Source organism: Phocoena sinus, chromosome 2 (genome assembly GCF_008692025.1).
Source record: "Phocoena sinus isolate mPhoSin1 chromosome 2, mPhoSin1.pri, whole genome shotgun sequence".
Lineage (NCBI taxonomy): Eukaryota > Metazoa > Chordata > Mammalia > Artiodactyla > Phocoenidae > Phocoena > Phocoena sinus.
The window spans coordinates 40,998,478-41,012,817 of NC_045764.1; the positions used below are offsets into that span (position 1 = coordinate 40,998,478).

The window sequence follows — 14,340 nt, forward strand, 5'->3', positions numbered from 1 at the left end:
TCTAAGAGCCCATTGAGTCAAAGTTTAAATACATAATAAAATACTAAACTGCTTAGAAACTATCTTAAATAAAAGTACTATAAATCCACATAATAAATATAAGCATACATAAATCTGGATCCTTAATACTTTGTTGTTAAATGATGAAAAACGATTTTTAATTATCAAGAATTTAGAAAAAGAATATAGAAGCAGTCTTAAGGAAAATAGGAGGAAATGATAAAATGCAGCAAAAATTAATTATTGAAAACTGAGAGCAGACATAAGCAAATCTAAGAGCTAGTTCTTTAAAAAGAAATAGATAAAAACAAAAAAATTGTAACAAGTCTTATGAGAGCAATTAGAAAAAAGATAATATATGTAAAACTCTTTGCACAGTACCTAAGTTGTCATCACTATTATTATTATTCAAAAAGAAAATCAAGGCTATGGTAATAGATATAGAGGCACACAGGAGATTAAAAATATGGCAACACTATACAAAATGTTGGCTAACATATTTTTAACATAGGACAAAATGAATGATACGCTTGGAACAAATTACAAAATGGACTCAATAAGACATAGGAAACCAAAATAGATCAATAGAAAAATAGGAAAAATATGTTTGAAACATAGGAGAACGCTAGATGGTTTTAAAGTTAGATAATTTAAGTTTTTAAAGGATGTCTTTTTAGTGAATATTGAGGTTGTCTCACCAACATCTTATCTTTCCCTCTCACTATCAACAGCCCTGAGGAGTGGCTTATCTAGTATATCCAGGGTGGGACTCTATTTTAACTAATCAAGGCAAAGTTCCTTTATTATCATGATTCATCAGCTGACCCATCTAAAAGCCCATCAATTCATAGCATTTGCGTGGCCAGAAAGTACAACTGACTCAATTCAAGACAATGAAACATAAAGCAGACAGTTTTTCTATGAAATTCTCAAAGAAGATACCTCCATCTTATGAGAACTTATAGAAGCCAGCCCTCTCTCTTCCGAACTGTAAAGATGTGATGCCATGCAGGGAGCCAGCTTGAAAAGTTTGTCACCCCAGAATGCAGAGTGGAGAAGTGAAAAGAAACCAAATCATTGTGAATCAAACCAAGCCCCAAACCCACCCATCCTCCTTACCATTCTTGTACATAAGCACATAAACACATCTACTAATAAAACAGAACAAAACATTGTTAGTTTTCCTGTTGTGTGTAATATAAAAAAATAAAATAAAAATCATTCTCCTAGAGTACAGAGAAAGATGGTAGCTACTCAGCATTTCTGATGAAGGTAGTACAACCCTAATTATAAAACTGAATAAAGAAAACACATTGAAATTGCTAATGTAGAATGCAAAACCCTAAATAAAATATTACCAAATAGATTTCAATATGGAGTAAAGGGTAATTCACTAAGGCTAAATGGGATCTAGGCTAAGATTATAAAGATGGTTTACTTTTAGTAATGTATTAATATAATATTTCATGACTATAAGTAAAATTTTAAAAGCTAATCACCACAGTAATTTTAAAGACAAAAATTGAATGCTGGTTAAATCCCTTAGTGGGTTGGTGAATACATCTCCTTGCCAGAAGGATGGCACACCCTAACTCCACAGGGACAGGACCCTTCCAGACATCACAGTATGTATCTCTTCGTGTGTCTGTTTATTCACTCGTATCTTTCATTATATGCTTTATTATGTGAACTAGTAAATGTAAGTATTTTCTTGAGATCTGTGTGCCATCACAGCACAGCAAATAATCCAACCTAAGGAGGGGGTTGTGGGAACTCCTGATTTACACCTGGCCAATTACAAATACTGGAGGCCCAGACTTAGGATTGGCATCTGAAGCTGGGGGCAGTCTTGTGGGACTCAGCCCTTAACCTGTGGGATCTGACGCTAACTCCAGGTAGATGGTGTCAAAATTGAATTGAATTGTAGGACACCCAGCTGGTGTCAGAGAATTTGTTGGTGTGAGAAAAAAAACACGCATATGGTATCAGAAGTGGAGTGGTGTCAGTGTGTAGAAGAAACAGTTTCTCCTTTCAGAAAATAAAGATTTAAAAAAATAAAACACAAAAAGTATGGACCGTAAAGGCAAAGATTGATAAACCTGTCTATGTGAAATTAACAACTTGAGTTCATCAATGAAAATACATCACAGAGTAAAAAGTCATACCATAAATAAGAATATATTTGCGACACTTATAACGACAACAAGTAGAATAAAAACAGAGCACCTGTGATTCAATTAGAAAAAGGTTTTCTAAAAAACAGAAAAATGAGCAAAGAATTTGAATGTTTCTCAGAAAACAGGAATAACCTCTAAACGTGTGAAAAGTGCTTTACCTCACTTAGTAATGAGCAAAGTTATAATTAAAATCACATTGAAATAATAATATTTTGTATTCACGCTGTAAGTAAAACTTAAAAAGTCAGAAACCCTAAGTGCTGTGCAAGGAAAGAAATAGAAAACTTTGTTCACTGCTGGAGGGGAAGAAGGCTAGAATAAATAATTTGGGAGACATTTTGGTGTTTATCCAGTAAAACTGAATACATCCATATCCCACTACTCAACAACCTGACTCCTCAATATATTCCCTAGAGACATTTTTACACATTTGTTCTAGGAGACTTGTCATCTACAACAATGTTCAAAGCAATATCGCCTGTAATTGCAAAACGACCACAAAAACCCTGAAAACAACCCAAATAGTCATTAAGAATATAATGAACAGATACAGTATGGAATACTCACTATACTGCAGAGCAAAAGAATTATGACATGCATCCACATGTCATTATAATTTAAAACTACAATATTGTTGAATGAAAGAAATTAATGACAAAAAAGCACAGTGTGGTTTGACACTTACATAAAGTTCAAGTACGAGAAAAACTGAACAATGTATTAATTAGGAATACACACATATTTGCAAACTTGCAAAGAAGAGGAAGAAAGTGATGATCACCAGAGTCAAAAGGCTGGTTACCTTGGGGAGTGGGGGAGAGTTGTGTGATTAGGGAAGTCACACTGGGGTGGCCAAGTAGTTGCATTGGTTCCTTTTCTTAAACTGAGTGGTGGAAACTAGAGTGTTTATCGTTGTTCTTTAAACAGTTCACATACATTTTACACATTCTTTGTGAATATGTTTTATATATTCTTATGTGCATAGAAAATATCTTAAAACAAAAGTAAGTAAGTGACATGATTAATAATTTTGGTAAAACAGTTGACTATGGTGCACTAGGTATACAGAAGGAATACATTTATTTAGATGCCAAAAACATCAAATCTTAACAGCAAAGAACATCTTAAAAATGATTGCAATACAATAGTCAAAACGTTAAAGTAAGCTATCAAAGAGACTTTATCAATCAAGAAGGAAAACGTTAAGACCCATCAAAGTCAAGTGGGCAAAAGTCATGAATAAACCATTCACAGAAGAATAAATACAAAAAATAATGGAAAAAATCAACCTCAGTAATTAAAAAATACAATTAAAGTAAAATGCAAGTATATTTCTATAAAATCAGCAGAAATTTTCAAATGATATTATTTGATGCAGTTGAAGGTAAGAATGTTCTAGACTCCTGGAGGAATATAAACTGGCAAATTCTTTCCAGAAGAATGCTTTGCCAAATTTAGAAAAAATATTTTAAAAGGTCATGCCATTGACCCAGTAATTCAACTTTTAAGACTCCAGAGGAAATAACTAGAGTTGTAGACGATGGCATATTACCAAATAATACCTGGAACATTATTCATATTAGGAAAGAAACTTAAATCTCCAAAATGTAGAGAAATGGTTACACATGTTACAACTAAAATTTTAATGGAATAATGTCACCAATAAATTGATATTTAGAAGTATAATTAATAATAAAAAAATTTCTCAAAATAGACTATAAATTCGGCAAGATATAAAATCTGTATGTGTACAGATAGCTATGCATACACGTATCTAGGTGTGTACATATACACACATTTATACAAAAGGCTGAAAAGAAGTATGGTAAAATGCTAACAGTGGTGTCTTCTATTTTATGTTGTCATTTTATTTCTAAATTCTATACAATAAACCTGATTGCTTTTATAATCAGAAAAATATAATATTTAGAAACCCGAATGACATTATATGTGACAGTCCCACTCTATAATGTTTATCATCCTAAATTTTAAAGCAGAGAATTGATACACAAATGTTTCTTTGGAAGGGATTTGTTTATTCTGCTGAGCTCAAATTCTAATGGTCAAGATGGAGCATCTATCCAGGAAAGCGTCTATTTTTGCAGATGGTGCCTAAAAGATGTGCTAGAGGATGATGATGATGGTGATGACAGTAACAAAAATAGCCAAGACATGTAGACAGAGCGTTACCATTTACACAGCACTTTCAGGCACATTATCTCTTTTAATCTCTCAGTCTAATGGAAAAATTGTCACAGCCCAGCACACATACCAGCCATTTGTCCCACCCCAGCCCAACATTTGTTATGGGGGAAAACAAGGAAGTAGAAGATAAGAACATGCTTTCAAGGAGTTTGCAGTCTGATTAAAGAAATACAACCTGCACCCAATAAATGCTATGTGATGAGACTGAAAATATTAATATATGTGGGTTTTCCAGCTTCTCTCCTCCCCTGCCTGCTAAAGGGAACATGCTTTGCCTGCTTTGTTTATTCCCTTTCTCCACTCTCCAAAGAGGGTTCAGTGATTGCCAGACATTTCTATGCTGTAGCTGAATCTTTTTTCTGGATTTTTGTAAATCTAGAACTGGAAGAAACGATAAACCATCTGGGAGATTGTTTGGGGAGATAGGAAGAGAGCAAGTTTAGCACAACCATGGTGTTGTGTATGAGTTAAGTGGGTGGTAGAAAAAACTGGGATTTTCAGAGGAGATGGTGTAGTGTAGAAGATGTCTGTCCTCCGTGATGTTTGAGAAACTGTAATAAACATTAACTTGAGTCAAGGAGAAATCGTTTTGGGCTACCAGACTGTTTCTTTAACCACCACATTAATCTGAGCCTAGATCTGAGCTCAATATTAGAGTAACACTTTGGAGTCCTTTCTATGTAGAGGGGAAGGTACTTACCAAAGAAACTCCTCTTCCCTCCCTCTGCCGTGACAGTTTCAATATTTGCAACAGATTCTAATTCGAGGTCAGAGAGGTAGGTGGACTTCTAAGATGACCCCCCACCATGAGCTCCATCTCCTGTATTTGTGCCCTTGTATAGTACCCTCTTCTTGAGTGTAAGCTGAGACTAGTGACTTGCTTCTCATCGATAGAATACAGCAAAGGTGACGAGATAATAATTCTATAACTAGGTTACAAAAGACAGCGACTCCTACCTTGCTTGCATGCTCTCTACTGCCTTCTCACACAGTCACATACATATAGTAGAGCTGCAACATCAGTAAAGCAAGAGACCCACATGGCAAGGAACACAGGGCAGCCAACAGCAGTGAGAAACTAAATCCTGCCAACAGCCACTGAGTCAGCTTGGAGGTGTTGCCTTACCAAGTTGAGCCTCAAGATGGCTATAGACCAACTGACCCCTTGATTGTAGCCTGTGAGAGACCCCTGAAGCACTGGATCTAGTCATCCATGCCCCGATTCTGACCCACAGAAACTAAGGTAATATATGTGTGTAGTTTTAAGCCTCTAAATTTGGTGGTCATTTGTAACTCAGCAATAGATGATGAAGCCAGTCACCTATCTAACTCTTCCTTCATTTTGTTCTTTCTCTCAGACATTTTTCATCTCTACTCCAAATCAAATCTCCTCCAAATCCTGACCCTCTTTCTAATGCAAGTTTCCCATTCAGATTGCTTAGACACTAAAGCTGAATGTGAGGAACAATGTGTCAGGCTGAAATAGGTCTCCAAGGTGGAGGAAAAGGCCATTTCGGCGATGGCCACCCACCAAGTCCAACAAACCCTCCAGAGCAACTGCTCTGCCCTCAGAGCTCATTACCTATACCCGCTTCCCCACAAGATGAAGAAACAAAATGACTACAGCCCTATTTCAACCCTCCTAATTCCAAGAAAGGCCAGGAGATGCAGATGGCAGTGAAAATCCAGGGCATCACTTCCTTTGAAGATCATTTAAAAGTGCCAGATCCCACACCATTTTCATTGAAGTATTCATGGAAATGATTAAGATGCGTATAAGGACATTTTAAAACTGTGCTCCTCTGGTAACCATGTAAAAAAACAGAGTAAATATTGACTGCTGCATCACATTTCTTTATCTCAGCTGGGCTACCAGCTGCTATGCTGGATAGCCCTTCTAGAGTGGCTGCCCCAGCAGTATTTATCCCAAAGAACAAGGACAGCTATGTGTCTCTAGCCTGTGCTACGTTGAAAGAGGATGGTAAGTAGCCCTGAAATGCAAGGTGTGAGGGATAGGTTTTCCTGTTCTTCCTACAAGGTGAGGAGCAAGAAGCAAATACACAGTAATGGAAAGAAGACAAGAAAACCCTAAGGAGCAGAAAGCGAGGGGAACCAGATTCTCCATCCGGTACAACAAATCGAAAATCATATTTCTTAATCACCTTCTACAATCTTGATGCTGTAGAGATTACAAATCAGCAGAAAACATGTCTACTGACTAAATGAACTCACAGTCTTGTCACAAAGTTAAGATTATAATATATACCATATGATCCTGCAGTCTCACTCCTGGGCATATATCCAGAGAAAACTAATTTGAAAAGATACATGCACCCCAATGTTGATAGCAGCACTAATTACAATAGCCAAGACATGGAAGCCACCTAAATGTCTATCAACAGATGAATGGATAAAGAAGATGTGGTACATTTATACGATGGAACACTAGTCAGCCATAAAAAAGAAGGAAATAATGCCATTTGCAGCAACATGGATGGACCTAGAGATCATCATACTAAGTGAAGTAAGTCAGACAGAGAAATATATATATCACTTATATGTAGAATCTTAAGAAATTATACAAATGAACTTATTTACAAAGCAGAAACAGACTCACAGACATAGAAAACAAACTTATGGTTATCAAAGGGGATGGAAGGCAGCTGAGGGGGTGGGGGAGGAGGATATAAATTTGGAGATTGGGATTAACATATACACACTACTGTATATAAAATAGATAAATAACAAGTACCTACTGCGTAGCACACTGAATAACACTCAATGTCTTGTAGAAACCTATAATGGAAAAGAATTTGAAAAATATTTTCAGATGTATATATATGTATATATATATGTACATATATACGTATATATATATCTGAATTACATTGCTGTACACCTGAAACTAATGCAATATTGTAAATTAACTATACTTCAATGAAATCTTTTTAATTTAAAAAAAGATTATAATATTAAAACAAGCAGTCTAGTATGATCCTTCTCTTTCACTCCCCACCCAATCCATACCCAAGTCTTTTCAACTTCACCGGCAAAATCGATGACTTCTTACCCTCCACCCTCGTTCCTTCTGCACTAGTCCAAGTCACCATAGTCTCTCCCCGAATGACTCCAGCAACCTCTTGCCACTACTTTTTTTCTGCTTCCAATCCACTCTCTGTATCATTCACGAGTTGTGGTTTTGTTTTGTTTTGTTTAATATCGCCAACATGCCTGTAAGGCCCTTCAGAATTTAGCTTTCTACTCCTGCTCTCTGAACCAGCTCGTGCTGCTCTCACCCAGGCACTGTAATCCAGCCACACTCACCTTCTTTCAGTTCCTTAAACTAACCAAGCTTTCCCCGCCTTAGAACCATTCTCACTTGTGCATCCCTCTGCCCAGAATATTCTACCCCCTCTACCTCACTCACTCACACTCAGCACTCAGCTCTCTCTGATGTGTCACCTTCTCAGATTTTATGACGCTCCAATCTTAACCTCTTTCATTGTCTCCCACATCTATTTTTTCATAACACATTGCAGTTTACAATGAGATAGTCATGAGCGTGTGGAGTTATTTAGTGTACCTCTTCCCCACTAGATTATAAACTCTGTGAGGTCAGGGACCAGATGTATTCTGTCCACCCCTCCATCTTCAAATACATGGATGACATTCTCCCTCTTAGGAATTTCCACAGGGTTTTGTTTTTTGTTTGTTTATTTGTTTTTTCCTATCTGCCTGCTACCCAGCATTTTATTATAGTTACCTGAATATATGCCTTGTTCTGCTTAAAAAGAATTAGGAGCTCCTCGAGGACAGAGTCTGTGTCTTATAAATCTCTAAATTCACCTTAGGCCTAGCAAAGACCTACATGTAGTTGGCGCTAATATATATGTCTTAAACAGATGAAACAACTGAATTGTGCCTGTGACTCATTAGAGATGGTTTTACAGTGTTCTGGTTAAATATATTAAAGAATGTGATCTTTTCCTGTCTTTTAAAATACATAATAGTGATGGTTCCATGGGATGCTGTAAGCCAGTATGATAAGATTTAGATTTGCTGACTCATAACGACTCAGTAATCTAATAATACTCCCATAGTGAGGGCATTACAATGGATTTGGGATTTTCTTAAATGTATTTTATGAGGGGAAAAAAAGTTTTCATCTCTGTACTACAAATGGGAGATATTCTAGGAAAACATATCTTGATATATTAAAGAATACTTTTCTCATGCTGCCTCTTTTTCTGTAGTCCCTCAATTTTAAACTGTAATGTTTCAAAATGTCCTATGAACTTGTTATTCCTATGAAATTGCCCAGATAAAATGGGGAAAACAGATTCATTTAAATGGATATCTGGGGACTTCCCTGGTGACACAGTGGTTGAGACTCTGCACTCCCAATGCAGGGGGCCCAGGTTTGATCCCTGATCAGGGAACTGGATCCCACACGGATGCCACAACTAAGAGTTTGCATGCCACAACTAAGGAGCTCATGTACCACAACTGAGGAGCCAGCAAAAGCCACAACTAAGGAGCCTGCAAGCCGCAACTAAGGAGACCACCTGCCACAACTAAGACCTGGTGCAACAAGATAAATAAATAAATATTTTTAAAATTAAAATTAAAAAAAAATGGATATCTGCAAAATGTCTCTGAAAAGGAGAGGTCAGCGGAGACATATTTACCATGAAGCTAAAGAAGCTTAAGCTTCAAACCTTTCATTAACAAACTCCTTCCACAGCCCTACTGTCAATAAATTTACAGAAGTGGGAATTTTAATAGCCATGAGTTAACACTGCCTTCTGTCTCCTTTCTGATAATGTCACTTTCCCACTTCCCTCCATCACACTTCCCCTTCTGTGGTGTGGTAAGGTGGTACCCATGGCATTTTGGGCATCACACTCAGGAGGGGTTGAGTTGGGATATATTTACTTTCTGGTTAGTGATACCCATTTATAAGGTTCATAGTGAATCCCTTGTATAGTTAAGTCATAGCTACTATCCTGGTGTAGAAAGAGCTTCCAATAACTCTCCTACTTCCAACTTGATGACTCACCCAATGATGTGACATGAAAGTTGGGCCAGGAATTCTACTGTGTTCCAAATATGTCCTACAGCACCTGGCAGTGAGAGTTGGGAAGGAGGGGAGAGACATAAAGTTTGAAATGCGTTGGGTTTTTTTTAGATTTCATGTTGGTGGGGTTTGGCAGCATTTTACCTGTGTGATTTGTTATGTCTTTTGTCTCTCTAAACAGAAATTCACTTTTATAAGTATTTTTATATTTAAAATTTGTAATCTTTTTCTTATAGAGGATCTCCCAAATTCAACTGAAGTCCCCACAAAAGCTGGATTTACTTCCAGCACCAGCATACCTACAGAACTACTTTTCCCAGAGTAAGAACTCAAGGTAACTGTCAAACACATCAGGATCCTTAAGTAATCTCTCTGGAAAGAATACCAGATATTAGACTGGATTTATTTATTAGATTAGCCTCCAACCAGGGAGCTAAAACAGTGCCATCTACAGCAATCTGAATGACAATTCAAGCCAACAGTACTTTGCCCTTGATAATTACTCAGAAATGAGAAAAAAGGGGTGGGGGGGAATTCCCTGCCATCCAAAAACAGGTCAAGAGGTGGAATAACGGGTAAACTCGGAGCCTTCCAGCCTTAAATAGAATATGAAGAACTCATTCTTCTCTATTCTCCACAGTCCCTTAAATGAGAACAGATTACAAATCTAATAAAATTGTTTTTCTTCTAATTCACAGAACAATTTTATGCAGCATGTCCTAATTCCTCAATGTACATCCAGTGGGGTTCCTTTTAGACCACTGTGAGCATACACAAAATGAAACATGACATCTCTTGTTAAATCAAAGCTTACAGGTATAATTTAAAGAAAAACATCTTTTAGAGATTGTGCTATTTAAAAAGAGGAAAAAATGTGGCAACCTAATGTAAATAGAATTGAATATTTTTACTCTCATGATCTTCTAAGTTATACTGGCTTCAACCAGTTTGTGTGAGTTTATCTACAGCAGTGGTTTTCATACACATTTTTCTTTCTTGTTTTTTTAACCACTGTTTTTTAGTGTTTTGTTTTTCACAGAATTGTACAACCCTCATCATTATCTAATGTTAGAACACTTTCATCACCCCCATTAGCAGCTGCTACCCATTTTTCCATTCCCCCCAGCTCCAGGCAACAACTAATCTCCTTTCTGTCTCTATGGATTTGACCGTTCTGGATATAACAAATAAATGGAATAATAAAATATGTGGCCTTTTGTGTCTGGCTTCTTTCATGTAGCATAAAATTTTCAAGGTTTATCTGTGTTGTAGCATGTGTCAGTACTTCATTCCTCGTCATGATATCCACTGTATGGATGGATATACCTCATTCTATTCATTCTTTCATCAGTTGTTGGGCTTTTAGATTGTTTCTACCTTTTGGCTCTTATGAATAATGCTGCTATGAATATCATGTACAAGATTTTGTGTGGACATATGTTTTCATTTCTTTTGCATATATCCCCAGAGGTGGAACCAGTAGGTCATATGGTAACTCTATTTTAAACAATTTAAAGAATTGTCATGGGCTTCCCTGGTGGCACAGTGGTTGAGAGTCCACCTGTCGATGCAGGGGACACGGGTTCGTGCCCCGGTCCGGGAGGACCCCACATGCCACAGAGCGGCTGGGCCCGTGAGCCATGGCTGCTGAGCCTGCGCCTCTGGAGCCTGTGCTCCACAACGGGAGAGGCCACAGCAGTGAGAGGCCTGCATACCGCAAAATAAATAAATAAATAAAAATTAAAAAAAATAAAGAATTGTCAGATTGTTTTCCAAAGTGGCTGTATCATTTTACATTCTCAACAACAGTATACCAGGGGTCCAATTTCTCCACATCCTTGTCAACATTTGTTATTGTCTGTCTTTTTTATTTTAGTTATCTTAATGAGCGTGAAGTGCTATCTTCTGGTGGTACTGATTTGCATTCCAAATACTTTTGCTTTTGCATACATATTAGCATTTGCGCTTTCACCTATTTTAAGTGTAATGGATTATTTATGAAGTTGTTTACATACAGTACAGTACAAATGTAGGATATATTGTATAAAACATCCACTAAAAATATGTTTTAAATACGAGAAAGAAGTTCTAAGACTTTCTTCCAAGATGTCACAGAATGGTTCTTTTTACTTTCCTGGGGTTAATACAACCCACTTGGAAACTACCTATCTAAACATGAGGGAAATTTAAAAGAAGAATTTTGCTGAAGATCAAGGATTCTAACATTCTTTCAGCAGTGTTTATTTATTGAAAACTCACTACATGTGAAGCATTCTGCTAAGTACTTTCCAGGATATAAACAACATAGAAGAATGTCCATGATGTCAGATGTCACAGTCTAATTTATTTCATAACCAAGTTTCTCTTGATATGTATTTCTTTCTTTTAAATTTGGAGCATGTGACCAGATTACATAAACAATAATTCATGGTGCAATCAAACACAGTGAAACCAATCTGGCATATCTTAATAATACAGACAATAATTAATGGGTATGTAAGAAACTATGAAAGGTAATGATTCACCTAAATTTCATCAACTTAGTGTTACACAACCCAGCTCTCCTTCTGTACATATGTACCTCTTCTCTGTAAGTATTAACTGGTGTTTGCTATCTTTTCTCTCTAGTTGTCTCCAAGATATTTTTTTCCTCTTAATTGTTCTGAATTTTTACTACAATGTGTTTAAGTACAATGTGTTTAAGTACAATGTGTTAAGATTTATTTTTACTTATTGTGTGAAGGATTGACTGTGTCTACCTACTGTTAAGTTTCACTATGTTCATCAAATATAGAAAGTTCTCATCCGTATTGTCTTCAAATATTGCTTTTGGGTTTTTTGTAGGCTTTCTGGTTAACAATTGAACAATGCAAGTGAGCAGAGAATGGTTAGTTTGAAGCAAAATCATCTCCATAATGACAAGAAGGATAAGAAAGAAATCAGCAATAACATTAGCAAATAAAATAAAATAAAATAATTTTAAAGTAACTGTGAAAACAAAATGATGCTGGTGGAGAACAACCCCAATATTATGCATGCATCTTAAGAGTAGCGGTAACTAATACACTTGTTCAGATCCTGTAACTTGTAGGCAACCTCACCTAAATATCACAGGCTAGTTGAACTCACAATGAAGGCAGCCCTTGTGCAAGCAACTATGATGAGATGTTATTGCCACGGTTCTGAGGATGGATGTGGGGGAATCTTGACATCCAGGAGCAAGATCTGAGCAATCTGAATGATTTGTGTGATCCAGGTAAATTCCTTCCTTTGTCCTGAGTGGCAACTATATAATTCAAATGGACCCCATTAACTTTCGAAACTACTAGAAAAGCAGGGAACCCAATGGAAACAGGGAAGACTGCTAGTTTCTGGAAATCCTCAGCAAAAGAAGGAACAGGAGTGGGTGGAGGCAGAAGCAGTAGAAGGAGGCCATCAGCTCTGTGGAAGGACAGCAGTTCAGAGAGGAAGAGGTCCAGGAGCTGGGGGCAGTGGGAGGAGCCACTTGACCCCCTAACTACGAGCCTTTTTGTACGTCTTCCTGGGGACTCTTGTGAGACTAGGAAACCTCCCAGCATCCTATGAGGGATGTGTGCTTAGCCTTCCAGGAAGTTTTGGCATTCAGGCTGCCACACATATCTCATGGGAAATGATGCAAGCCATAAATAAAAGATACTAGTAGGCCTCAAACCAAACTACAGGTCTCAAAGAATAAGTCAGAAGCAGTATTTTTTATAAATAAAGGAACATGGGCTATAGGTCTTCCTAGTAACTTGGCTCTGGGCAAGTCACTCAATCTCTCTGAATCTCTCTAAGCCCCTCTGAGTTCCTTTATCTTTGATATATGACATTACCTACCCATTAAGGCTGCTGCTAAGATTAAAACCTGAAATGTTTGTTAAGATTAGCACAAAGAGTGCTGATAAATGTGACTTTTTTTCTTCTCCCAAACCCAGGTCTGCTCCCGCTTCCTTTCAGGAACTTGTGACATAAGGATACCTTTCCTAAAAATTAATAACTAGGGTTAGAATGAAAAATGAGGCAAACTCCACTGTTAATCTCTACACAGTTCTCACTACCTCATGCTCTCATTCACCTCTACACCTTGGGGGAAAACTATCAAGGGGATTTTCCTATATGATTTCAATCCTGTTGATTCATTTTCTTTTTCTTTGATAGAAAAACTACATGGCCCTCTTGGAGCTATCTGAGCAAAATTCTAGTTGTTTTTGTCACAGAAGACAGAGAGTTAAATTGAAGGAGCTGAAATCCATCACTGGTCAGGGTGACTCCAAGTGTTTCGCGGACCAACAGCATCTGTATCCATGGGAGCCTGTGGAAGCAGATCTGCTTTGTAACAATATCTCAGGTGTACCCAGATGAATGTTTGAGAAACACAGCACACCCTCTCTTCCACCTTGGCACTATTGCCTGTAACTTCCCTCATCTCAGTAGGGGATGGAGTGTGGGGAGCTTTTGTTTTGCCCTCAGTCTCCATTTCAATCCATTACCCATGGCAGAGCCATTCAGGAGTCCCTGGTAGTTCAGTCACACAATCCATCAGAGCTGAATTACACCAAAACTCTCAAGGAACAGGCTCGTTCTCTCTGTCTGCGCTTGGGCGACTACCTTGTCAACAGCCAAGAGAAGAACAAGGAAAGGGTGTGAAGGATTTGGATTTTTAATACCCAAGGTACACAAGCAAGCACAGAATATCCCTTACACACAACACAGCTGGACAGACCTACAGCCACTCTCTTACCCTGGGGCCTGCATCCTGACCACACAGAAAGAGAATCCATCAAAGGAGAGCCTTTTAGTCTCTTAAAAGCACTAAATTAAAAAAAAGTAAAGAAGCTGAATTTAGCAAGCAAATGGTAG

General features: G+C 37.5%; 1 protein-coding gene across 1 annotated transcript in view; it reads right to left on the reverse strand.

Annotated features, from left to right (window-relative positions):
• The window catches only part of AGBL1 (ATP/GTP binding protein like 1), a gene marked incomplete at its 5' end in the record, with an annotated part of 671,581 nt that overhangs the window by 192,933 nt on the left and 464,308 nt on the right, over positions 1 to 14,340 (reverse strand). Inside the window, 1 exon segment of the mRNA XM_032621686.1 lies at positions 9,182 to 9,198. Within this exon segment, the coding sequence (XP_032477577.1) occupies positions 9,182 to 9,198 (17 nt within the window).